The 27,552-nt window shown below is 43.4% G+C and overlaps 2 protein-coding genes across 6 annotated transcripts in view; both read left to right on the top strand.

The window, feature by feature from the left end:
• The window catches only part of LOC115154452 (neuroligin-3), a 41,283-nt gene extending 22,850 nt beyond the window's left edge, over window positions 1-18,433 (top strand). For all 4 annotated transcript variants that reach the window (XM_029700686.1, XM_029700688.1, XM_029700687.1 and 1 more), the window contains 2 exons: window positions 13,957-14,746; window positions 16,145-18,433. In XM_029700686.1, coding sequence (XP_029556546.1) covers window positions 13,957-14,746; window positions 16,145-16,991 — 1,637 coding nt within the window. In that variant the 3' untranslated portion in view covers window positions 16,992-18,433. The remainder of the gene's footprint in view (window positions 1-13,956; window positions 14,747-16,144) is intronic.
• Window positions 18,434-19,329: 896 nt separating this feature from the next.
• LOC115154453 (myelin proteolipid protein) lies at window positions 19,330-25,118 on the top strand. 2 transcript variants are annotated; one of them, XM_029700691.1, is made up of 7 exons: window positions 19,330-19,469; window positions 21,899-22,085; window positions 22,320-22,476; window positions 22,820-22,997; window positions 23,117-23,190; window positions 23,392-23,457; window positions 23,955-24,237. In XM_029700691.1, the coding sequence occupies exons 1-7, from the start codon at window positions 19,466-19,468 to the stop codon at window positions 24,027-24,029; spliced, it is 741 nt and encodes a 246-aa protein (XP_029556551.1). In that variant the 5' UTR covers window positions 19,330-19,465; the 3' UTR covers window positions 24,030-24,237. The 2 variants fall into 2 exon arrangements, with proteins under 2 accessions (XP_029556551.1, XP_029556550.1); XM_029700690.1 differs by lacking the exon at window positions 19,330-19,469 and adding an exon at window positions 21,200-21,512 and having other exon boundaries at window positions 23,955-25,118.
• Window positions 25,119-27,552: the final 2,434 nt, after the last annotated feature.

Raw genomic sequence — 27,552 nt, 5'->3', positions numbered from 1 at the left:
GTTGTAGTTGGGGATGGAAATTTCTGAATTTTTGGTGGCCTTCCTAAGCCAAGATTCAGACACGGCAAGGACATCAGGGTTGGCGGAGTGTGCTAAAGCAGTGAGTAAAACAAACTTAGGGAGGAGGCTTCTGATGTTAACATGCATGAAACCAAGGCTTTTTCGATTACAGAAGTCAACAAATGAGAGCGCCTGGGGACACGCAGGGCCTGGGTTAACCTCCATATCACTTGAGGAACAGAGGAGGAGGAGTAGTATGAGGGTACGGCTAAAGGCTATCAAAACTGGTCGTCTAGTGCGTTGGGGACAGAGAACAAAAGGAGCAGATTTCTGGGCGTGGTAGGATAGGTTCAGGGTGTAATGTACAGACGGGTATGGTAGGGTGCGGGTACAGTGGAGGTAAACCCAGGCAGTGAGTGACGAGAAGAGAGGTTGCATCTCTGGATGTAGTTATGCTGGGTGAGTTCACCGCATAGGTGGGACAAAAGAGGTATCTGAGGCATGTTGAGTGGGACTAGGGGCTCTGCAGTAAACTAAAACAATGACAACTATCCTAAACAACCGTATACAAGGCATATTGACATTTGAGAGAGACATAAAGTGAAGCATAAAGCAATCACAGGTGTTGATTAGGAGAGCTAGCTAAGACAACAACAGCTAATCAGCTAAGACAACAACAACAGGTAAAATGGCGATGAATGGGCAAAGACGGTAAGTTAACTACACATATGGCCTGAGTTCAAGGCTGGGGCCAACAGATAATCAAAAAATAAACAAAATGGAGTACCGTGATTAATGAACAGTCCAGCAGGCATCAGCTATGTTGCCAAGTAATCATAGGGTCCAGTGAACAGCAATAGATGAAACAGGGAAGCCGCTGGGTAGTCATTGCTACGCTAGCAAGCGGGAGACACGGCGTTCAAAGTTAGCAGGCCGGGGCTAGTAGAAGCGTCTGTTCCGACGTCCGGCAAAGGCCAGTTGTGGGCACAACGGATGGAGTTACATCGGCAGACCAGTCCTGGTGGAACGGCGGGCTCCGTGTTGACAAAGGGTCCAGGCCAGTTGGCAAAAGAGGTATTGTAGCTGTAGTAATTTTGTTTGCTAGCCGGGAGATGCGCCTGGCTCGCAGCTAACTGGTGCTAGCTTTGGGACAGGGGCGTTAGCCACTATAGCACTCAGTAGCAGCTAGCTAGCAGCGATGATCCGATGCAAAGGTCCAGAGCTTACGGCAAGAATCCGGTGGAGTAGTGGTGGATTCTAGTCGTGTTGGGGTAGAGTCCGGGAGGCATCAGCTGTGTAGCTGAGTGATGACTGAGCAGGCCGGGAGGTGGGCCTGGCTCAGAGCTATCTTCGGGGCTGGGCCACTCGGTGGCAGCTAGCTAGCTGTGATGATCAGGAGTAATGGTCCAGGGCTTACGGCAGGAATCCGGCGTTGTAGTGGAGAAAAACAGTCCGATACTGGCAGACTGGCAAGTATTATCCAGGCTAAAAGCGGCTGGAGTCTGTGCAGAAGGTAAAGGCCGCTAGCAGTGGCTGACAATGACTAAATAGCTAGTAGCTGGTTAGCTTCTGGTGGCTAGCTTCTGATGGAGGTTCTGGCTATAAGGTCTAAAAGATTGCCGATCCGTATCACATTGGGTGAGGCGGGTTGCCGGGAGGTATATTTAATAAAAAAATAGCAAAGAGATTGAAAATAAATTGAAATGTATACAAAAAAATAAGAAAAATTGAAAATGTACATGCGAGAAACGACAAACCACGTCTGCACTGCTACGCCATTTTGGAATCATACAGTATAATCACATTGAATCCTTCAAGGGACTGAAGAGCAGTGGCAGGTCGCTCATACCAGGTAGCGTGGAGAGGATCTGTGTCTGCACCACGTGTTCTCACTACTGTTGTCCCCAGCTCCAAGATCTCTCCATCACGGTTGACAACTCCATGGTGTTCAACCTTCTTATGTTCTCCCATGTCACCCCTCTCCTCTGCACACGCCACTGGCTTCCAGTCGAAGCTTGCGTCATCTTCAAGACCCTGGTGCTTGCATACGGAGCAGCAAGAGGAACTGCCCCTTCTTACCTACAGGCGATGCTCAAACCCTACATCCCAACCTGAGCACTCCGTTCCGCCACCTCTGGTCTCTTGGCTCTGTCCTGGCACCCCAATGGTGGAACAAGCTTCCCCCTAAAGTCAGGACAGCGAAGTCATCTGAAACCCTACCTCTTTAAAGAGTATCTTAAATAGCCCTCACGGCGCCCTCTCACGTTATAAAAAGTGTTATATTTGGTTCTATAGGATGTTATCCATGGGTCATTCAATGGCCACAAGGAGACGTTTCATGATGGTCAAGGGGATATGTGGTTCCCTGTAAGTTACCAGGATGTCACTGAGGACCATGTCAGGACGGATGTTCTCAGAACTTTAATGTACTAGTCATAGGATGTTGCGTGACTGTCCCAAGGGAGCATCCCTGAAAACAAACATTTGTTGTTAGGACATCCCCAGAACGTCATGAAATGGTCGCCTAAAGTGGTCAGGATGTTGTGGTCCTCTCACAGTTTTGTTGTCCCGGAGACCTCCCCGAATACATTTTTAGAACGTTCTTAGGACTTTGTATTATGGTCCCCTGGAGGTTTTGTCTAGCTCCCGGTTTTTCCCAGGGCTGTCCTCAAAGACGTTTTTAGGATGTTCTTGGGACGTTGTGTCATGGTCGCCGGAGGGTTTGTCACTTGATGGTCTCGGGTGTGCCAAACCATTTATAAGTAAAGTCATTAAATAATATGGGGGTTTTAAGGTAAGTGGTACGCTGTTCAGCTAAAATAGTGTACAAATCTTAAATCTATGACAATATGACTACATTTGACATAATAACTTAGTACTGACTTTTCAATATGACCCCACCTGGGATTTGGGGTATGCTGATCTTTCTGCTGCACAACAAAGTCTGTAGAATTTCAGAAGTCCCCAACACATTCATACCTGTAAGTGCAGAGATGTATTATCAAAAGAGTGCCATCTGCACTGCTATTTTAGTTATCAATGAATATGACTATACTCTCATTGACTTATTTCAGCTATTTATTTGAGTTTGGGTTTTGAAAGTAGTTGTCTAATGTTGGTGGGGCATATTATTCTGTTTGAATGTTACTCCTGAATCACTATGATAAATATAATCGTTTTTCATGAGAGTATTTTTAACAGAGTTTACATTTACTTTGAAGTCCAAAGTGTAATAATACAGGTGAAATCAGTCATTGACACAGACATGGTGGCGAAGCAGGAAGATCAAAATTCCAGGTTGTGAGTTGAAATCCCAGGTGAAGACAATTACTGTATGAATAAACATACACAATGTAATCATGTGTGTCAAGTATGTAAGTGATAACACTTTACAATAAGGTTCCATTTGTAAAAGGTTTATAAAGGGGTTCTAATTAGGTTATTAACGGTTACTTAATCATTTGTAAATGTATTAGAAACCATTAATGGTTATCACATTGGTCAAAATAGTGCAATAACTGGTCAGTGTTTGCCAAATAGTGAGCCAATATTTACTTCCATTTATAAAGGCACTTACATAAGGGTTCACCTAAAAGCATTTGTATCATAATACAACCTTGTTTTAAATAGTTGCACAGTTGAAATTTTCTCACTTTTGGGTGAGATGCATTGTTGCTCTGTCCCAGGAACGGAAGAGGGTGGTTTTCTTGACTGACCTTTAATACCCTGATGCCCCGGCCAAATTTACATCCAGGACATTATTCAATCATTATTACCCCTTACCAGATTATATCAACACACACTTACCACTTCTCTGTGATAGTCCAATTATGGTGAACACTCTGGTGTGAAATGGTAACCATAATACCTTTGGTTGAAACAGTGGAGGTATCCTCTCACAACATGAGATGCCATTAATCACCACATTCATACCCACCATTCATTCACTGAACATGTTTAACAAAGTGTTGTCTTCTCTCATGTATGTAGTGATTAGTACCCAATACTGCCTATAAATATGTCGACGCTCAAATCATCTATCAATGATTTACCCACATATAAATATAACTGAGTTATCAACCTTTTATAACTGCTAAATGTCACAAGCTACTCATTGTTTTCTAGCTCCTCTGCCCTGCAACTCTTCTCCTGGTCCTTAGCGTACAAGAGAAAGTAGTGCACTATGTTTTCTGTTAATATATATACCTGGTAAAATAATGGTTAATAAACAACTAAGGGGGCTCCTATAAATTCACAGATTCCCCCCCCCCCCCCAAATTCTGTTTTATATTTTCCCAAATTATGTTCTGTTAGATTTTTCCTGGTTTTAGAATTGTTGTTTTTCACTCTCAAAATTACAATTGCTCATAGTGAAACAATTGAATTGGATGATTTTTCTTTTTTTTTGTTAGGTCTTGAAGAAAATAATAATTAAATTGTGTGTGTAATCTGGCCCTTTACGTCCACATCTAGCGAGTGAGGAATGTGCCATGTAATGTGATGGTCTAGCGATGGTTCTGGAGCCTATTTCTGCTGCTCTTTTTATGGCAAAGTTCGCAACTAAGAAATAATATACTGAACAAAAATATAAAACGCAACATGCAACAATTTCAAAGATTTTACTGAGTTACAGTTCAAATAAGGAAATCAGTCAATTGAAATAAATTAATCAGGCCCTAATCTACAGATTTCACATAACTGGGAATACAGATATGCATCTGTTGGACACAGATACAATACTTTAAAAGGTAGAGGCGTGGATTAGAAAAACAGTCAGTATCTGGTGTGACCACCATTAGCCTCATGCAGTGCGACACATCTCCTTTGCATAGAGTTGATCGGGCTGTTGACTGTGGCCTGTTGTCCCACTCCTCTTCAATGACTGTGCGAAGTTTCTGGATATTGACTGGAACTGGAACACGCTGTTGTACACATCAGTCCAGAGCATCCCAAACATGCTCAATGGTGACATGTCTGGTGAGTATGCAGGCCATGGAAGAACTGGGACATTCTCAGCTTCTAGGAATTGTGTACAGATCCTTGCGACATGGAGCCGTGCATTATCATGCTGAAACACGAGGTGATGGTGGTGGGTGAATGGCACGACAATGGGCATCAGGATCTTGTGACAGTATCTCTGTGCGTTCAAATTGCCATTGATAAAATGCAATTGTCTTCGTTGTCCGTAGCTTATGCCTGCCTATACCATATCTCCACCGGCACCGTGGGGTACTCAGTTCACAACGTTGACATAAGCAAACCGCTCGCCCAAATGACATACTGCCAAACTCTCTACAACGAAGCTGGAGGTGGCTTATGGTAGAGAAATTAACATTCAATCCTCTGGCAACAGCTCTGGTGCACATACCTGCAGTCAGCTGAAAATTGCACGCTCCCTCAAAAATGGAGACATCTGTGGCATTGTGTTGTGTGACAAAACTGCACATTTTAGAATGGCCTTTTATTATCCCTAGCACAAGGTGCACCTGTGTAATGATCATGTCAGATAGGTGGATTATCTTGGCAAATTATACATCACTCACAGGGACGTAAACAAATTTGATCCCAAAATTCGAGAGAAATAAGCTTTTTGTGCATATGTAACATTTCAGGGATCTTTTATTTCATGAAACTTGGGTCCAACACTAAACATGTTGCGTTATTTTTCTTCAGTATACATACAAATTACAGTGCATTCGGAAAGTATTCAGACCACTTGAATTTTTCCACATTTTGTTATAGCCTTATTCTAAAATGGATAAAAAAAAGTGTTCATTAATCTACACACAATACCCCATAACAACAAAGCAAAAACAGATTTTTAGAAATGTATGCAAATTGCAACAAAAAAAACCAAATCAATCCCAGAACAACAGCAAAGGACCTTGTGAAGATGCTGGAGGAAACAGGTACAAAAGTATTTATATCCACAGTAAAACAAGTCCTATATCGACATAACCTGAAATGCTGCTCAGCAAGGAAGAAGCCACTGCTACAAAAATGCCATAAAAAAGCCAGACTATGGTTTGCAACTGCACATGGGGACAAAGATTGTACTTTTTGGAGAAATGTCCTCTGGTCTGATGAAACAAAAACATAACTGTTTGGCCATCATAACCACCGTTATGTTTGGAGGAAAAAGGGGGAGGCTTGCAAGCCGAAGAACATCATCCCAACTGTGAAGTACGGGGGTGGCAGCATCATGAATAAGGGTGCTTTGCTGCAGCAGGGACTGGTGCACTTCACAAAATAGATGGCATCATGAGGAATTAAAATTATGTGGATATATTGAAGCAACATCTCAAGACATCAGCCAGGAAGTTAAAGCTTGGTCGCAAATGGGTCTTCCAAATGGACAATGACCCCAAGCGTACTTCCAAAGTTTTAGCAAAATGGCTTAAGGACAACAAAGTCAAGGTATTGGAGTGGCCATCACAAAGCCCTGACCTGAATCCTATAGAAAATGTGTGGGCAGAACTGAAAAAGTGAGCAAGGAGGCCTACAAACCTAACTCAGTTACACCAGCTCTGTCAGGAGGAATGGGCCAAAATTCACCCAACTTATCGTGGGAAGCTTGTGGAAGGCTACCCAAAACATTTGACCCAAGTTAAGCAATTTACAGGCAATGCTACCAAATACTAATTGAGTGTATGTAAACTTCTGACCCACTGGGAATGCGATGAAAGAAATAAAAGCTGAAATCATTCTCTTTTCTATTATTCTGACATTTCACTTAAAATAAAGTGGTGATCCTAACTAACCTACGGTAGGGAATTTTTACTAGGATTAAATGTCAGGAATTTTTGTTTGCAAGGTTATATCTATTAAAAACAATGCATATCAGTTGAGTTTTTAGAAGTAGTTTGCAACATCAAAAATCCATGAAAATCGCTTTCTCATATTTATGTAGAGACTCATTGATTCACTGACTGACTGGGGTTGTGGGTGTGTATTGGTGGTCAAAATGTAGATTGAAAGTATTGATATTACTGCTAAAGTCAGGTTTAGTGCTAGGATTCAGGAATGTGGTTTGATTTTGTAGGGGATTTTATCTGTTCAAAGGGAAGAGAGACTGCAGAATCTTCAAACAATTTGCAAAAATGGGGCAGTTAACTATGCATTTCAGTGTTGAAGATTCAATTCAACAGTGTTGAATTGAGGCCCAATTAACAGAGTTGGCTCTCAGCTTTTATGGAGTCCAACCTCTATGTGGCAGTTAGCAGATGTGCACAAACAGGGGTGGGGAACATAGTGAATAAAAGGCGTTTAGCTTGTCTGTAGATTAAGATAGCTGACATTGCCTGTTCCTTCCTGCAACTTTCCACACATAAGAGTTCCTGCAGATAGTACAAACGGGATGCCACCTACTGCAGTCGCATCTGGCTCTTATCTGTACGCCCAGACTTATAACTAAGTCACACAAGACAACAAGCCTGCATCACCCCCCAAAAAAACTAGCATATAATAATGGACAATTCTCTAAGTAAAAATCAACCAATCAAATGTATTTATAAAGCCCTTTTTACATCAGCCGATGTCACAAAGTGCTATACAGAAACCCAGCCTAAAACCCCAAACAGCAAGCAATGCAGATGTAGAAGCACGGTGGCTAGGAAAAACTCCCTAGAAAGGCAGGAATCTAGAAGGAAAACTAAAGGGGTGGAAAAGGCTCTGAGGGAAAAAAAAAGGCTCTGGGTGGCCAGTCCTCTTCTGGCTGTGCCGGGTGGAGATTATAACAGTACATGGCCAAGATGTTCAAATGTTCATAGATGACCAGCAGGGCCAAATAAAAATGTCAGTTGGCTTTTCATAGCCGATCATTCAGAGTTAGAGACAGCAGGTGCGGTAGAGAAAGAGAGTCGAAAACAGCAGATCCGGGACAGGGTAGAACGTCCGGTGCACAGGTCAGGGTTTCATAACCGCAGGCAGAACAGTTGAAACTGGAGCAGCAGCACAACCAATTGGACTGGGGACAGCAAGGAGTCATCAGGCCAGGTAGTCCTGAGGCATGGTCCTAGCGCTCAGGTCCTCAGAGAGGAAGAGCGAGTGAATTAGAGGGAGCATACTTAAATTCACACAGGACACCGGATAAGACGGGAGAAATACTCCAGATATAACAGACTGACCCTAGCCCCCCAACACAAACTATTGCAGCATAAAAATACTGGAGGCTGAGACAGGAGGGGTCAGGAGACACTGTGGCCCCGTCCGACGATACCCCTGGACAACCAGGCAGGATATAACCCCACCCATTTTACCAAAGCACAGCCCCCACACCACTAAAGGGATATCTTCAAACATCAATTTACTACCCTGAGACAAGGCCGAGTAAAGCCCACAAAGATCTCCCCCACGGCACCAACCCGGACCGGAAGATCACATCAGTGACTCAACCCACTCAAGTTACGCACCCCTCCTAGGGACGGCATGGAAGAGCACTAGTAAGCCAGTGACTCAGCCCCTGTAATAGGGTTAGAGGTAGAGAATCCCAGTGGAGAGGGGAACTGGCCAGGCAGAGACAGCAAGGGCAGTTCGTCACTCGTGCCTTTCCGTTCACCTTCACACCCCTGGGCCAGACAATACTCAATCATAGGACCTACTGAAGAGATTAGTCTTCAATAAAGACTTAAAGGTCGAGATCGAGTCTGCATCTCTCACATGGATAGGCAGACCATTACATACAAATGGAGGTCTATAGTTGAAAGCCCTGCCTCCAGCTGTTTGCATACAAATTCTAGGGACAGTAAGGAGGCCTGCATCTTGTGACCATAGCGTATGGCAGGACCAAATCGGAAAGATAGGTAGGAGCAAGTCCATGTAATGCTTTGTAGGTTAGCACTAAAACCTTGAAATCAGCCCTAGGCTAGCACTGGAGCAATATGATCACATTTTGGGGTTCTAGTCAAGATTCTAGCAGCTGTGTTTAGCACTAACTGAAGTTTGAGTGCTTTATCCGGGTAGCCTTGCAGTAGTCTAATCTAGAAGTGACAAAAGCATGGATAAATTTTTCTGCATAATTTTTGGACAGAAAGTTTCAGATTTTTGCACTGTTATATTGATTTAAAAAAAGTTGATTTAAAAAAAGTTGTCCTTGAAACAGTCTTGATATGTTAGTCAAAAGTGAGATCGGGGTCCAGAGTAACACCAAAATCCTTCACAGTTTTATTTGAGACGACTGTACAACCATCAAGATTAATTGTCAGATCCAACAGAAGATCTCTTTGTTTCTTAGGACAGAGAACTAGCATCTCTGTTTTGTCCGAGTTTAAAAGTAAAACATTTGCGCCATCCACTACCTCATGTCTGAAACACAGGCTTCCAGGGATGGGGCTTCACCATGTTTCATCGAAATGTATAGCTGTGTATCGTCCACATAGCAGTGAAAGTTAACATTATGTTTCCGAATAACATCACCAAGAGGTAAAATACACTGCTCAAAAAATAAAGGGAACACTTAAACAACACAATGTAACTCCAAGTCAATCACACTTCTGTGAAATCAAACTGTCCACGTAGGAAGAAACACTGATTGACAATAAATTTCACATGCTGTTGTACAAATGGAATAGACAACAGGTGGAAATTATAGGCAATTAGCAAGACACCCCCAATAAAGGAGTGGTTCTGCAGGTGGGGACCACAGACCACTTCTCAGTTCCTATGCTTCCTGGCTGATGTTTTGGTCACTTTTGAATGCTGACGGTGCTTTCACTCTAGTGGTAGCATGAGACGGAGTCTACAACCCACACAAGTGACTAAGGTAGTACAGCTCATCCAGGATGGCACATCAATGCGAGCTGTGGCAAGAAGGTTTGCTGTGTCTGTCAGCGTAGTGTCCAGAGCATGGAGGCGCTACCAGGAGACAGGCCAGTACATCAGGAGACGTGGAGGAGGCCGTAGGAGGGCAACAACCCAGCAGCAGGATCGCTACCTCCGCCTTTGTGCAAGGAGGAGCAGGAGAAGCACTGCCGGAGCCCTGCAAAATGACCTCCAGCAGGCCACAAATGTGCATGTGTCTGCTCAAACGTTCAGAAACAGACTCCATGAGGGTGGTATGAGGGCCCGACGTCCACAGATGGGGGTTGTGCTTACAGCCCAACACCGTGCAAGACGTTTGGCATTTGCCAGAGAACACCAAGATTGGCAAATTCGCCACTGGCGCCCTGTGCTCTTCACAGATGAAAGCAGGTTCACACTGAGCACGTGACAGAGTCTGGAGATGCCGTGGAGAACGTTCTGCTGCCTGCAACATCCTCCAGCATGACCGGTGGGTCAGTCATGGTGTGGGGTGGCATTTCTTTGGGGGGCCGCACAGCCCTCCATGTGCTCGCCAGAGGTAGCTTGACTGCCATTAGGTACAGAGATGAGATCCTCAGACCCCTTGTGAAACCATATGCTGGTGCGGTTGGCCCTGGGTTCCTCCTAATGCAAGATAATGCTAGACCTTATGTGGCTGGAGTGTGTCAGCAGTTCCTGCAAGAGGAAGGCATTGATGCTATGGACTGGCCCGCCCGTTCCCCAGACCTGAATCCAATTGAGCACATCTGGGACATCATGTCTCGCTCCATCCACCAACGCCACGTTGCACCACAGACTGTCCAGGAGTTGGCGGATGCTTTAGTCCAGGTCTGGGAGGAGATCCCTCAGGAGACCATCCGCCACCTCATCAGGAGCATGCCCAGGCGTTGTAGGGAGGTCATACAGGCACGTGGAGGCCACACACACTACTGAGCCTCATTTTGACTTGTTTTAAGGACATTACATCAAAGTTGGATCAGCCTGTAGTGTGGTTTTCCACTTTCATTTTGAGTGTGACTCCAAATCCAGACCTCCATGGGTTGATAAATTGGATTTCCATTGATTATTTTTGTGTGATTTTGTTGTCAGCACATTCAACTTTGTAAAGAAGAAAGTATTTAATAAGATTATTTCTTTCATTCAGATCTAGGATGTGTTGTTTAAGTGTTACCTTTTTGCAGTATATATAGTGAAAACAATAGTGGTCCTAAAACGGAACCTTGAGGAACACCAGCATTTACAGTTGATTTGTCAGAGGACAAAACATCCACAGAGACAAACTGATATCTTTCCGACAGATAAGATCTAACCGTGTAGACCAATTTGGGTTTCCAATCTCTCCAAAAGAATGTGGTGATCGATGGTATCAAAAGCAGCACAAAGGTCTAGGAGCACAAGGATAGATGCAAAGCCTTGGTCTGACGCCATTAAAAGGTAATTTACCACCTTCGCGAGTGCAGTCTCCGTGCCATGATGGGATCTAAAACCAGACAGTGTTTCGTATACATTGTTTGTCTTCAGGAAGGCAGCTTTTCATTTTTATTTTTTTGAGGAATGGGAGATTAGGTACAGGCCTATTTTATTTTTTTATTTTATTTTTTTTTCATAATATTTTTAAATAGATATTTTTTTTTTTTTTACATTTAAAAAAAATATATCTTTTTTTTTATATAAAAAAAAATATATATTCTGGGTCAAGGTTTGGCTTTTTCAAGAGAGCCTTTAATACTACCACTTTTAGTGAGTTTGGTACACATCCAGCGACTTGGGAGCCATTTATTTTGTTCAACATAGGAGGGCCAAGCACAGGAAGCAGCTCTTTCAGTAGTTTAGTTGGAATAGGGTCCAGGTTTAGAGGCCATGACTATTTTCATCAATGTGTCAAGAGATCTAGTATTAAAAAACTTGAGTGTTTCCCTTGATCCTAGGTCCTGGCAGTGTTGTGTAGACACAGGACAACTGAGCTTTGGAGAAATTACGCAGATTTAATGAGGAGTCCGTCATTTGCTTTCTAATGATCATGATCTTTTTGTCAAAGATGTTCATGAATTTATCACTGCTGAAGTGAAAGCCATCCTCTCTTGGGAAATGCTGCTTTTTAGTTAGCTTTGCGACAGTATCCCAAACATTTTTGGGATTGTTTTTATTCTCCTCAATTAAGTTGGAAAAATAGGATGATCGAGCAGCAGTGAGGGCTCTTCGATACTGCACGGTACTGTCTTTCCAAGCTAATCGGAAGACTTCCAGTTTGGTGTAGCGCCATTTCCGTTCCAATTTTCTAGAAGCTTGCTTCAGGGTTCGGGTATTTTCTGTATACCAGGGAGCTAGTTTCTTATGACAAATGTTTTTTGTTTTTAAGGGTGCGACTGCATCTAGATTATTTGTTGCAATTGCAAACGTAATAAAATGGTGGTCCGATAGTCCAGGATTATGAGGAATAACATTAAGATCCACAATATTTATTCCACAGGACAAAACTAGGTCCAGAGTATGGCAGTGAGTATGTCCGGAGACATGTTGGACAAAACCCACTGAGTCGATGATCGCTCAGAAAGCCTTTTGGAGTGTATATATTAAAGTCACCAAAAATTTGAATATTATCTGCTATGACTACAAAGTCCCATAGGAACTCAGTGAGGAACGCTGTATACGGCCCAGGTCTGTAAACAGTAGCTATAAAAAGTGATTGAGTAGGCTGCATAGATATCATGACAAGAAGCTCAAAAGACAAAAACGCAGTAATAAAAAAATATATATATTTTGCTATCGTAAATGTTAGCAACACCTCCGCTTTTGCGGGATGCGCGGGGGTTATGGTAACTAGTGTAACCAGGAGGAGAGGCCTGGTTAAAAACAGCATAGTATGTCTAATTGTCTACGACAGTGTGCAGTCAGCTATTACTGATGCATGACACTTGATATGCACGAAATATAAGTGAATATTACTTATTTATTTTTACTTTTACCCCTTTTTCTCTCCAATTTCGTGGTATCCAATTGGTAGTTACTCTTGTCTCATCGCTGCAATTCCCGTATGAACTCGGGAGAGGTGAAGGTTGAGAGATAAGCGTCTTCCGAAACACAACCCAGCCAAGCCGCACTGCTTCATGACACAATGCCCGCTTAACCTGGAGGCCAGCCACACCAATGTGTCGGAGGAAACACCTGGCGACCGTGTCAGCGGGCACTGTGCCCGGCCCACCACAGGAGTCGCTAGAACGCGATGGGACAAGAACATCCCTGCAGGCCAAACCCTCCCTTAACCCAGACGACGCTGGGCCAATTGTGCGCCACCCCATGGGTCTCCCGGTCGCGGCCGGCTGCAACAGAGCCTGGACTCGAACCAGGATTTCTAGCATTTCGCTACACTCGCATTAACATCTGCTAACCATGTGTATGTGACAAATAAAAATGTGATTTAGTGGCACAGCTAACACTGCAATGCATGCTAATGTTATTTTTTTTACCCACTCCATAATGTAAAAATCAACACATCAGTAAAACATTTTTACGTTATGCGTTCAGAATGTTTATTACGTTATTGCCAGTTCATTACATTATCAGTTGCTATCCTCCCTGATGTAGTATTGATTTTTGAACATAGAGAGATTTTCAACAAGGCTACTGTGTGGAGTCACTGAATTTTCCTCTTTCCCAAAAGCTGTGCTCTCACAAATGAGTTTCCTCAAATTTGTATGCAAATATGATGCCTTTGTGTTGAGTGAATTTAATTAATTCAAATCCCTTTTTAGCATAGCCAATGTTACATATCCACCACTTACTAAGCATTATTTTTAATTGTGAATTATACACTATCAATTAGAATAAACATGATTTTCAGAGTTCCATCCTCTCCATTTATATTATCTAAGGACTTATCTGACATTTTAAGGAAAATGACAATTAACTGAGATGCACAGATTGAACAGACCTAAATTACATTTTTATGATTTTAAAAAGGGATGTTGATGAGGTTTGTCTCTCACCATCGCAGATAAAACTGTGCAGTAAAAACTGACATCATCAGAACCTAGAGAGATCCTATGAAGCTAACAATATGTTAAACTGCAGGCCTACAAATGTTCTGTATCAGATGGTTGTTGACCAGACAGCACTCATCTGATCTGTGTTTGTCTGTCTGTGCCATGATCTCCCCAGGCCTGTTTCACAGAGCCATCATCCAGAGTGGCTCAGCCCTGTCCAGCTGGGCCGTCAACTACCAGCCTGTCAAGTACACCCGCATGCTGGCTGAGAGGGTGGGCTGCAACGTGCTGGACACCCTGGACATGGTGTCCTGCCTGCAGAAGAAGAGTGCCAGAGAGCTGGTGGAGCAGGACATCCAGCCAGCCCGCTACCACGTAGCCTTCGGCCCCGTCATTGATGGTGACGTCATCCCCGACGACCCCGAGATCCTGATGGAGCAGGGCGAGTTTCTCAACTATGACATCATGCTGGGCGTCAACCAGGGGGAGGGGCTGCGTTTCGTGGAGAATGTGGTGGACCTGGAGGATGGCGTGTCCGGCAGCGACTTTGACTTCGCCGTGTCTGACTTCGTGGACAGCCTGTATGGCTACCCGGAGGGGAAGGACACTCTGAGGGAGACCATCAAGTTCATGTACACGGACTGGGCTGACAGGGACAACCCAGACACCAGGAGGAAGACGTTAGTCGCCCTGTTCACTGACCACCAGTGGGTGGAGCCCTCGGTGGTGACGGCTGACCTGCACGCCCGCTATGGCTCGCCCACATACTTCTATGCCTTCTACCACCACTGCCAGAGCCTGATGAAGCCTGTGTGGTCGGACTCGGCCCACGGGGACGAGGTGCCCTATGTGTTTGGCATCCCCATGGTGGGAGCCACTGACCTGTTCCCCTGCAACTTCTCCAGGAACGACATCATGCTCAGCGCTGTGGTGATGACTTACTGGACCAACTTCGCCAAGAGTGGGTGAGTAGAGTACCCCGAGACCTGGTCAGACTCAGACAGGTCAGTACAGCACCCCGAGACCTGGTCAGACTCAGACAGGTCAGTACAGCACCCCGAGACCTGGTCAGACAGAATCCATTCTTAGTCTTTGATTGTGGTATGCTTGTATAGTAAAATGATGGGTTCATTCTTTCATAAAATTTCCCATTTGTGTCCCTGTATTTGCCTAAGAAATGCTATAAATAATAGATGGAAAGAGTTTTCCTAATCATATTCTAAGCTGTATTGAAGCCTGTGCAGAAGAACCAATATTTGTAGACACACTTCACATGTATCTTAAAATGGAGCCTTGCTGCATTATACCTCTGCTTAAGTCACAGCAGAAAACAGGAATTAGCACCTCTCTAAAAATGTTAGTCTCTATAAAAATGTTACAGTAAACACTGATGTAGACACAGATGCTCAGTAGAAAGTGGGTTTTAGATGGGCTGAAATGAAAGATGTAGGGCAGGGATGGGCAACTGGCAGGGTCTCAACTTACTGTTGAGAGTTAGAACAGCAGAATACACAAGGTCCAATTTCAAATTTTGGTTGTGCATCAATCACTGACAGTGCCTCAATTAGCCTGAGTCAGGATAATAATAAAAAATGGATTGGTAAATTAGTCTAGCCAGTTTCTAAACTTGTAGTAATCATGGTCAAATTACCGACCGGGGGCCCCCCATTGATTTTGTAAATCACTCTCACTCAGATCTCATATTCAAAACTGCAAACATTTTTCTCCACCCTATAGCAAAATGTGTATAGTTGCAGGAAATTAACTGTAAAACTGCAATTTTTCCCCTCTGCCCCATGACAAAATGTGTAGAATTGCAGGAAATGTACTCTACAACTTAGTTTTTTTCTCTCCACTGTCAGCACGGGGGCTGCTAAAATGATTTGCTCACAAGGTGTTTTACATGCAATTTCACTTCCGCGCCTCAAAATGCTAGGACCGACTCTGACTGCATGTGTGGGTATGGATGTGGGTATGCAGAGCCACTGCGGCCCCTCAAGAAGAGTTCTGAATTTTTTTGTGGCCCCCACCCCTATCAAAGTTGCCCATCCCTGATGTAGGGAATGCTTAGCACTTGAAAAAAGACTGACATTATGTACATCAACCAGTCTTGTCAGCTTACAACTGGCCTTGACCAGCAAAACTTGCCTGTTGACATCTAGCCTCGCAAAGCTGCCGATCTCGCAAGCTTACATTAAACTCTGAATGGATATCCGTGCAGCGTTTAATGTAAGCTTGCGGGATTACCGCTTTGCGAGGCTAGTTGACATCTCCCATAATGAAGCAATTGAAATAATTACTTCTCTTTGTATGTTATCAATGATGCCCTATCTTTGACCCCCGTCTTCATTGCATGTCTGCAGTGACCCCAACAAGCCAGTGCCCCAGGACACTAAGTTCATCCATACCAAGGCCAACCGCTTTGAGGAGGTGGCCTGGTCCAAGTACAACCCCCATGACCAGCTGTACCTGCACATCGGCCTGAAGCCTCGCATCCGCGACCACTACCGCGCCACCAAGGTAGCCTTCTGGAAGCACCTGGTGCCCCACCTGTATAACCTCCATGACATGTTCCATTATACCTCCACCACCACCAAGGTCCCTCCCCAGGACACCACCAACTCCAACGGCAAGAGAACCGGCACCACCAAGCGTCCGCCTGTCTCCACGGCCCACAGCAGTAACGGGGATGGGGAGGAGACGGGTCCTCTGATAGTGGCTAACCCCAGAGATTACTCCACTGAGCTGAGTGTCACCATCGCTGTGGGCGCCTCGCTGCTGTTCCTCAATGTGCTGGCCTTCGCCGCGCTCTACTACCGTAAGGACAAGCGCAGCCGGCAGGATGGTCATGGTGGCCCCCACCACGCCAGCCCCCAGCGGCAGAGCAACGGCAACGACGTGAGCCACACCACCACCGACGAGAGCCTGTCCCATCAGATGACCCAGTGCAGCCAGATGAACCAGTGTGACACCCTGCATGACCTCCACGACCTCCCTGACCTACACGACCCCCTGCACCTCTCCCCCAACATGGACTACACCCTGACCCTGCACCGCTCACCAGACGACATCCCCCTGATGACGCCAAACAACATCACAATGATCCCCAACTCCCTGATGGGTCTGCCCAACATGCACCCCTACAGCACCTTCCCAGCCGGGTACAACTCCACCGTCCTACCCCACTCCCACTCCACCACCCGGGTCTAGACCTAGCCTGGGACAGAAGATATACAGACCACAGTCGACAGAGATTGTAGAGGTGAGCTGAGGGGCGAGCTGTGCTGTACATTCATTAATACAAAGCAGTAGTTGGGTTGGGATGCGTGGGTAAGATAAACTCAAACTTATGTTCATACTGCAAGAGCCATGCAAAGCTTTTCCTGGTCAAAGGGTGCAGATATACTACTGCCTCCTCTCCTCATAGAGGGAGGTCTATAAGCAGTGTCATTTTTTAAATCATCAAGTTCAAGACTTTTGTGAGCTGGTTAAAATGAGAAAAGTGCTTTTTATTTCCCATTGTCTTTTGATGGTAACATTTTTGGGAACTTTCTCTTGTACGACCTCAGCATAATGTTTGTACAGTTGGATTTGTACGGGAAGCTTTTTTTCTTCTTATGATATCTGTTTTGATCTTCAACAATTCTGTGTGGAACAAGTGGCATCTGGACTCATCACTGACTGAAATAACATTTGTAAAAAGAAGAAAATCGGTGTTATTAAGCAATTTTATACATATTCCTCATGTTAAACTCAACTTAAAAGGGTATTTTTTACTGACTAAAGAATTGCAGAAATACTATGTTACTGTGACTGTGATCATTTGAACCTTTACTACAACATTGATTACAATTTGTAGTAAAAGTATCACATTTATCCAATAATATTTCTATTTGAATATGAACAATATATCACCCCTATATACAGTATGTGCGTGCGTGCGTGCGCGTTTACACTCTGAAGTGTAATGTAACGCTGTAAATTGTTAAGAAATTTGTTTGACATTTTGTTTGACGTATTGGCTTTCATCATAGTGTTGTACCCCAATCTATGGTCGTCTGTCTAAGTACCTTTGTTCATTTTCAGTTAACTGTGTCTTATTTTGCTGAACACATTGTGGGAATACAACTTCTGCTTTATTATAAAAACATAATAGCTTAAGATGGCGCATACTCTAACCAACTGATATGATTCCATTGGCTTGGCTTGTTTGTACAAAATAAACTTAGACCAGCACTTTTTTTAATTGTTTGTTTGTTTATATGAATATAAAGGTATTGACATAGTTTATACAAACATTTGCAGACTAAGCAAGCTGAATTTCCCCCTTGCGCTTCATCCCATTTACACAAAACACAGATTTTGGAGCATAAAATGTTTTCAAGCATTACTATAAGAGGCTCTTTTGAATGTAATGGGCACACTTCACAGTGTTATTCTGGGAGAATACACATCCCTCTGAGAATTATTACCTGGCTTTCCTTGATATAATCATAGATCAATATCAATAGGCTTATTTTTTAAGATTTGTTTGGAACGGTGTGGTCGTCTTGTCAAAATACATCATCTTTATAATGAGTCAGATGTGGCTAGATGGCCAATCTTATTCAATTGTATTACATACAGTATCAACAGGATTTTTCAACCAAAAAGAAAAACATTCATCTTAGATGTTGGGCATCGGCAGGGCAATACTCCATTTTGACTGGGCCCAGTGGAGATCAGATGTTATTATGCTACATTTGTAACTATATGATGGTCATGGGCTGTAAAGGAGGAAAGCCAAGGAAGATAAGAGGGTACAGGCACACTCCCAAAAGACAGTGTGTTGTTTGCTCCTGCTGCACACTGGGAACATTGTAAGGAGTGGGCTTTGACATCAACTGGGTCAGTGATGAAGGGAGAGCAGCAGCTGGACCCAGCCCTCAATGTCCCCTTGTTAGTCTACTTCCTCAATGTCAGTCCAGTGGCATTTCCATGGCCTGCTTTTTGTTTTGCTCCTTTGTCTGTATATTCTTCATATCTCTGTTTTCTGAAGAGTTAAACACACCCACCAGCCAGCGTCTGCTTTAACTGACCATATGGTGTCCTTTACGTGCCTCAGACAGGCAGCACCCAGACTATGCAGACCATGAATAGCTTGGCCAATGAGAGAGAATGAGCTGGCCATGCAGCGGCCCACAAACTGAATACGTTTCCAACAGGCATCCAGCACACATGATGATCAAGCGTACAGTGGGGTCTGAAATTATTGACACCCTTGATAAAGATGAGCAATAATGACTGTATAAAATAAATAATTCAAATACTGAGCTATATTGTATGCTCAAAAACATTGGGAAATTATATATTATACTAATACAATTGCTCAGAGTATTTGTGTTTTGTGTGAACTTGGTATGCATGAGAGTGATTTGAAATGCAAGTGTAAACTCATTAGGGTCTTTGACCCCTGCACTGTCCCTAATGTTGAACCCAGGGCTGTATTAGTGATGGTCGGTGGCTGAAAAGGGACTTTGTGTCTTTAAGATCTGGCTCTGAGCTGGTGGTCTGTCTATTGTTGGTTAGACAAAAGCGCAAGTCAGATTCATATAGGAGTGGTGGGGAATAACTTCTCATATCCTCATATCACAGTCACAAAGCCGCCAAGCTAAACCTCAATAACCCCATACTTCTCTCTGAACATGGGTAAGTGGTCATCTAATGAGTCTTTCATATTTTCTATTAATATCTTAAAAGTTAAAGTCTGTGGAATATGATTAATCTACTTTTTGAAATATAATTTTTCTGAAGTTTGTGTTCCTTCACTGGTGAATAATATGAAGCCTTCATTAATATTGTGACAATTACTGGTTTATTTGCAAGTTGATTGTATTATATGATTGTCTGATAACATTATGATGTCCACTTGTGGGTACCTTATTCATATTAGAACACAACATTGGAAGCGCATATCAGGATTGATAACATTTTATTCCAGGTAACACATTAGATAAAGGAATACATGTGTTTTATTACTAGTATTGTAAACTAAACAGTCAGTTTTGATCAGCCAAGCTTATTGATACTCGTTACTCTTCCTTTTAATTTACATTTCTTGAACATAAAACATGTTATTCAAATAAATTCAATATAATCATATATAAATTATGTTCAAATGTTAATCAAACCACCTCTCTCACACAGCTTATATCTGTTCAAATGGTAATCAAACCACCTCTCTCACACAGCTTATATCTGTTCAAATGGTAATCAAACCACCTCTCTCACACAGCTTATATCTGTTCAAATGGTAATCAAACCACCTCTCTCACAGCTTATATCTGTTCAAATGGTAATCAAACCACCTCTCTCACACAGCTTATATCTGTGAAACATTTTCTGAAAGGTGGCTTGAACTAATTAGGGTTCAGATAGACAGATGACCAGCGCAGGCAGCACAGAGGTCATGCAAGGTCGATCGTGTCAAAGGCTCTCACACTCCCACACTGTGCAGGGCATAATTAGCAAATTTGCATGAAATCCTTTGTTACACGCCTTCCATCTGACTCTGGAGCCAAGTTTTAGCCGGCTATTCTTCCATGACTACTATTCCTTCAAAAAAATACTTTCTCTGCACTAAAGTTAATTCACATTTAGTATGCCGTAAAGACTTGGTTTGGTATGATCCTTCAATGCATTCCGGTAATATCTGTGCTGTGATTTTATTCATGGGTTATCATGGCACATTTGTCATTCTAACTGGCGTTTTAGAGCCCAGCTGAAGAGGGGGTGTCTGTAGTCTGGTTTCCAGAGACTCAAACAACCTCCAAGCTGTTGCTGTTTTTATTTAAATGGCAGTTTGTTTCATTTATATCCTCTGTTCATTCCTACCCACTAAAATCACACAAACCTTAAGATTACAGGAACATTTAGTCTGCGTGGAACATTTGCCGCAGCTCAATCATTTATTATGTATGATCATGACACTGTGCCCTTCCCGAATGGGGTTTAATGAGCAACATGGTTGTTGTTGTGAAGATATTTCAGTTCCCGCTCCCATTTATTGTGCTTCCTCCCACCCTTGAACACTTGAACTGCGGACCCCACCCCCTGCTGACATAGAAACTCATTCAGTGCCATGGTACCAGTCCCAGCCAGCTGTAGCCGTAGGCTGGCCTGGGCGCATAGTACTGACATTGCCAGTGATACTGTGAGAATCCCGGTGGTGGAGAAACTCCCCTGACCCCCGCCATACCCGCGCAGATGCTCATGGCTTGTTTATTAGATTGTTGGTGTGTGTGGTGGTGCTAGTGTGGTCTTTGTTTGTTTGACATCGCTGGCCTTTGTTCTCCTCCACTCCCAGCTAAGACAAAGGGCATTGTGTCTCCCGCCACAAAGACAGGCTCTCTCTCAAGGCCCCTGGAACCCATCCTTCAGTGCCTTCTCCTTTCCCTCCTCTCTCTCCCTTCCCTCCTCTCCTGGTGACGCCTGTGGTGGATGGCGGTTGGTGGTGAAAGAGGGCTGAACTCTGGAGAGTAGAGGGGCTGAGCTGTGAGGCGTTGGCTGGAGCTGAGGAGCTTTTACACACGGATGAAACCATTGCAGACAGAGCAGTTTTTTGGTTAAAATATCCTGCAGCTGAGCCTTTAGCATCACTGGTTTATAAACTCTTTGCTTGTTGTTGAGGAGCACAAGATCAAAAGGAACAGATGTTTCCGGTCAGACAGCCTTGGCTTTGCAAAGCCCTAGGTGCATCTCTTTCTCTGATTCCTATACCAATACAGCCATTAACAGTCTGGATGTTTGTTATCTGCTTCCCCAGCACAGCTTACATTGGAGGGAGTGTATGAGAATGCTGTGAAGTCAGTGGCGGCTGGTTTTGAATTTAACATTGTTTGATTGGATACACTGCTCTTGGTTTTGCTGTTGTTTTTTGCTGTAATTTTTCTGTTGCTTTCATTCCTGTTCATGGAAGTTGATGGTGGCTGTTGTTGGATTTTTGGCAGAAGCAGTGGAGTCTTTCTGTTTAACAGCTCCCCAAGCAGGGTGACTGAGAGATGTCTGGACTGTGTCATAGATGTGCTGTGTGTTGGTGTGTGCCGCCAGTGTGTTGATGTATTATGCCCCTTCACCAGGTTGTTATGATTGCTGTATCCGCTGCCTGGGGGCAGTGCCCTACCCCTCCCTGGTTGCCACTCTGCTCTGCTTCACCGGCATGGCACTGTTCTGTGGCTGCGGGCACGAGGCACTGGCCAACACCGAGGTGCTCGTCGAGACTTACTTCACTCGTAACATACAAGACTATGTTATCCTGGCCTCGTTGTGAGTGACTCTTTAAAACTTTTCTGTTTAAGTGCAATAACCTAATTTAATTGTTTGTATTTATAGATAGGTTGTGCAAATCAAGCAACAGAAATGTAAAGGCTCTTGCAGCAGTAGTAGTAGTATTGGTAACTCTTCCTTAAGATGGGTTAAGAGAGAACACCTCTCAACAGCACCTTTTGTCACCATGGAATCTCTGACCTTTCCTTATTATGACCTGTCCTTGTCTCCCAGTATCAAGTACTTCCAGTACGTGATCTATGGCCTGGCCTCTTTCTTCTTCCTCTACTGCATCCTGCTGCTGGCTGAGGGATTCTACACCACCAGCGCCGTCAAGCAGACCTTCGGAGAGTTCCGGAGCACCAGATGTGGCCGCTGCCTTAGTCTGACGGTGAGGAAGGGGGGAGAGAGAGAGGGAATGACATCACCTCATTCTTAGGTTGCTAAAAGAATATTGACACTAAAGCCTACTGACTGTACTCTAGCTTGTAATCTACCCACTGGTTGAGAAACAATCCATAAACAATTTATAGATAATTATCCTTAAGTTAATTATCCATGAATCCCTGTTGTATTGCTTCAGGGATATTGGGCTCATGTTAGAGTATTTACCCTCTATAGTGTTGTATGGCTGCAGTAATGAAGCCTTATAGGATATGTTGTGTCACATCCTGTATCCCCCCTGGAGTTTGACCAATAACTTCCTGTGACCTGCTCTGCTTGCTGCTCCACAGTTCATCATTGTGACATACGTCCTGGCAGTGATCTGGCTGGCGGTGTTTGCCTTCACAGCCATACCCGTCTTCTTCTTCTTTAATATGGCACAAACCTGCCACACCATCAACATCCTGGCTGAGACGACACCCAGCATCAACCAGCACGGCTGGATCTGCATGGATGCTCGGCAGTATGGTACGTTTAGCTTATGATTGAGCTAGCCGGGCCACCTTATGTTAGTCTTTTTTATTTCTTTTTTACATTTAAAATGTACAGTATTTCATTTCACATTAATGAGACAAGCTTCTTGTTAGGTCTGCTGCCTTGGAATGCAATGCCAGGGAAAGCTTGTGGAATGACCTTGGCATCCATTTGCAAAACAAAAGAGGTGAGTTGCTGTTCGCGTTGTCTTAAAACTACTTTGAAAGAATGTGTGTTTCTGGGTTATGTAACCTTTCACAAATCCACAAAACACACAGCTAAATTATTATTCTGAATAGCAATTAATGTACAACGCATGCACTATTTAAGGAACCTTTTTATGAAGTCGAGCAGGAATATTTGCTCATATTCTTTTTGGTCTCTGCAGTTCTTCGTCACCTATGACCTGTACATCGCTGCCTTTGCTGGTGCAGGGATCGCTCTCTTGGCTCTGGTGAGTAAGACTGATGAGTCTATGGGGTTTGTCTTGGTTTAGGTTCAGAGTATGACTTGATTTTGCAGCTCCAGCTGGGTTAGTTTTAGGCATACCACCAGAGAGGTATGGGGGTTCATTTTAAGGCTTTTGGCAGAGAAAAATACAATTCAGAGAAATAGAACAATCTTATCATACTGTCCATCAGCACAGTAAATATTTATTGATTTTCAACAATGATTAAGGTGACAAGACCAGCTAGGTCGTAATAGAAAAGCGAACCAATCCCTAGAGAACTGAGTCAGAGTATACTATAGGCCTACTGTAGGGGCACCTAAGCGAGTGATAAATGTGTGCACAAAAAACGAGATCATCTTGTGATGCCCTATAGGCTATTGAATAATTGATGTCGTCTGAATGCGGCTGCACTTTTGTGAAAACCTTTTTCTAAATGTTTTAAAACTCTTTTCTCTTTTGTCCCGCTCTCCTTCTCGCTCTCCATCTTTCTCTATCTTTAGTTTCTGTATGTGGTAGCTACCACCTATAACTATGCAGTGCTGCGGTTCCTGGGCAGAAAAGGGCTGCGCTGTTAAAAACGGTGCCCTGTCACGTCTCCATCCGCCCATAGACTGGGCCTGAGGAGAGCCGTTACACATCACACTACTGAACATTCATCCATCCCCTCAGACCCGCCTGCAGCCTGGATCCCCTACCTACTGCTGGCTGCTTCCCTGGAGGGCTCCGCTAACTGACACATGGTTCATATTGACCATCTGATTTATCACTTCAACAACAGTCTAAGAGATGAATAGAACTCCTGGTCATCATAACTTCGTGCCCCTCCCATCCTCCTGCTCACCAGTCTTATCCCCTCGGTTCTCAGTCCAGGAAGATGACTCTCTGTCTGTTGCTCTTTTTTTTTTTTTTTACATTGGATGTAGCGTCTCTGGTTTTGGTTTGCAATTATACTTTTTTTGCTTTTATAAAGTGTCCCTGACATGATTGTCAGATTGTGTTATGTGAACTCCATTCAGCCCTCTAAATCTGAGTGACTGAAAGAGATGACTGCTTTCCATGCTTATCAGAACTAAGAATTACACCCCAGTCCCCTCGCTTACTGATATCTATATAGATTGTGAACATGATCTAGCTGCTTTTGCTTTAGATTGTGTATGTAAATGAGCTGTCTGTTACTGTAACCAAAGCAAACAGCTGAATGTGCCAAAGTGCTGTACATTCAAGTGAAATGTGGGAGTCTCTCCTGTCTAAGTGTGTCAAAGGACTTATGGCATCTTTTTTGCACTCACTCTTGATGTATAAGTATCTATTGTTTGTCCTTTTAAATGATTTCTGTGTGGCGGGTGAAAGGAAACCCAATTCTATGGAGGTGCTAAAGTTATAAGATACCTAGTTTTCATTCTCCACATGTATTAATGCTCTCTGCTTTTAAACCATAGGGTTGCTGTGTTGAATTGAGCAATTAAACTTAATCAAAGCCATTTTAAACCCAAGGTATTATAATATTGTGCTTCATTTCATTTCATTGTCATTGTAAAACAAAACTTCCAGTGAGGTTGTCCATATGGGTAATATAATGCACAGCAATAAGTGGGGTAAAATGTTATTCATATTTTATTCACAGTTCAAATATGTTGACATAAATGATGGAAACTGTCAAACCATTTACATATGTTTTTGTTATTACAGATATACAATGAGTGTACAAACATTAGGAAAACTTTCCTAATATTAAGTTGCCCTCAGAACAGCCTCAATTCGTTGGGGCATGGACTACAAGGTGTCAAGCATTCCACAGGGATGCTGGCCCAAGTTGACTCCAATGCTTCCCACAGTTGTGTCAAGTTGCCTGGATTTCCTTTGGGTGGTGGACCATTCTTGATACACACAGGAAACTATTGAGCGTGAAAAACTCAACAGTATTGCAGTTCTTGACACACTCAAACCGGTGCACCTGGCACTTACCATACCTCGTTCAAAGGCACTTCAATCTTTTGTCTTGCCCATTCACCTTCTGAATGGCACACATACACAATCCATGTCTCAAGACTTGTAAAATTTGTTCTTTAACCTGCCTCCTCCCCTTTATCTACACTGATTAACAAAATAATACATTCAGTGTCAGTGAAGAAAACAAGAACTGGCGATAACTTAGGAAATATAACGCATACAAAAAACCTTCAAACACAAAGTTAGCAAGTAATGTGTCAGAATGGTTGTTTTGGTGACCATGTTCCAGGGATGACGTTGTGTGCCCTGTGTTCCAAGGTGATGAGAAGTCCTGGGGCCTACATGGTTTTAGTAAAGCAGCCATGACAGTGGATCACTCTCCCATGCAGAAACATGGCGGTCATCACGTCCCTCAATGCCTTACTGCACACCCCGCACTGGAAAAAGGAACTGTTCCGCTTGAGAAAGAGAGAGAGTGAGCGAGTGTATGTATGTATACACTTGGGCTCCTGAGTGGCGCAGCAGTCTAAGGCACTGCATCTCAGTGCTAGAGGCGTCACTACAGACCCTGGTTTGATTCCAGGCTATGTCACAACCGGCCGTGATTAGGAGTCCCATATGGCGGTGCACAATTGGCAGGGTTTGGCCGGGGTTGACCGTCATTGTAAATAAGAATTTGTTCTTAACTGACTTGCCTAGTTAAATAAAAATTACAAATGTATGAATGTATCAAATAACTTAACCCAATGAGTCCCACTATCAAGCTGGCTTGATTTCAGACTTCTAACCCCTTTTAAACATTGTGTGTTTGAGCTATAGACTTCTGAGTTGTACTATTGGATTCGTCTATTTCTTCTATTTCTTGGTCGTTGAGATTAACGGGGGATGCGCTAGAGCGGTGTTTGTGAGACAAGGGCGGATCCTGAAGGGGCCCGGATCTTTTTTACAAAAACTGCTGTAGAGTCAGAATGTTTTGAGCTACGCACATGTAACATGCTTTGCTCACAAGCTACACAAGAGTAGTTAAAAGGTAAAGAGTTCTTCTACATAGAAGATCACAAGAAATTCCAGGACGTAGTGTCTATAATACTGTAATTAGCTCACACCGTTGCTGTCACAAACTCCATACAGTTGTCACTGACTAGTTGGATATTAATTTCCGACTGAACAGACAATTTCTCTACTTAACAGCATTCATATAAATGCATTTTATCTTTGGCGGGACCTTATCTTTTTGTTGACATTCTTCAATAAAACTCATGAATTAAACTCTGTCAAATTGTTGAAGTCGGAAGTTTACATACACCTTAGCCAAATACATTTAAACTCAGTTTTTCACAATTACTGACATTTAATCCTAGTAAAAACTCCCCGACTTAGATCAGTTAGGATTACGACTTTATTTTAAGAATGTAAAATGTCACAATAATAGTAGAGAATTATTTATTTCAGCTTTTATTTCTTTCATCACATTCCCAGTGGGTTAGAAGTTTACATACACTCAATTAGTATTTGGTAGCATTGCCTTTAAATTGTTTAACTTGGGTCAAAAGTTTTGGGTAGCCTTCCACAAGCTTGGGTGAATTTTGGCCCATTCCTCCTGACAGAGCTGGAGTAACTGAGTCAGATTTGTAGGCCTCCTTGCTCGCCCACAGTTTTTCAGTTCTGCCTACAAATTTTCTATGGTATTGAGGTCAGGGCTTGGTGATGGCCACTCCTTGACTTTGTTGTCCCTAAGCTATTTTGCCACAACTTTGGAAGTATGCTTGGGGTCAATACCCATTTTCAACCAAGCTTTAACTTCCTGACTGATGTATTGATGTTGCTTCAATATATTATCCACATAATTTTCATTCTCATGATCCATCCATTTTGTGAAGTGCACCAGTCCCTCCTGCAGCAAAGCACCCCCACAACATGATGCTGCCACCCCTGTGCATCACGGTTGGGATGGTGTTCTTCGGCTTGCAAGCCTCCCCCTTTTTCCTCCAAACATAACAATGGTCATGATGGCCAAACGGTTATATTTTTGTTTCATCAGACCAGATGACATTTCTCTGAAAAGTACGATCTTTGTCCCCATGTGCAGTTGCAAACCGTAGTCTGGCTTTTTTATGGCGGTTTTGGAGCAGTGGCTTCTTCCTTGCT

This window comes from Salmo trutta, chromosome 19 (assembly GCF_901001165.1).
Source record: "Salmo trutta chromosome 19, fSalTru1.1, whole genome shotgun sequence".
Taxonomy (NCBI): domain Eukaryota; kingdom Metazoa; phylum Chordata; class Actinopteri; order Salmoniformes; family Salmonidae; genus Salmo; species Salmo trutta.
The sequence above is the reverse complement of the archived record's forward strand: the minus strand, read 5'-3'. Positions and strand labels throughout refer to the sequence as shown.

Excerpts from the sequence above, each read along its gene's own strand:
- LOC115154453 (XM_029700690.1), top strand. The coding sequence starts at position 21,473 with ATGTTTCCGGTCAGACAGCCTTGGCTTTGCAAAGCCCTAG. Across the intron at positions 21,513-21,898 it reads TTGGCTTTGCAAAGCCCTAG|GTTGTTATGATTGCTGTATC; the intron begins GTGCATCTCTTT and ends CCCCTTCACCAG. Across the intron at positions 22,086-22,319 it reads TATGTTATCCTGGCCTCGTT|TATCAAGTACTTCCAGTACG; the intron begins GTGAGTGACTCT and ends CTTGTCTCCCAG.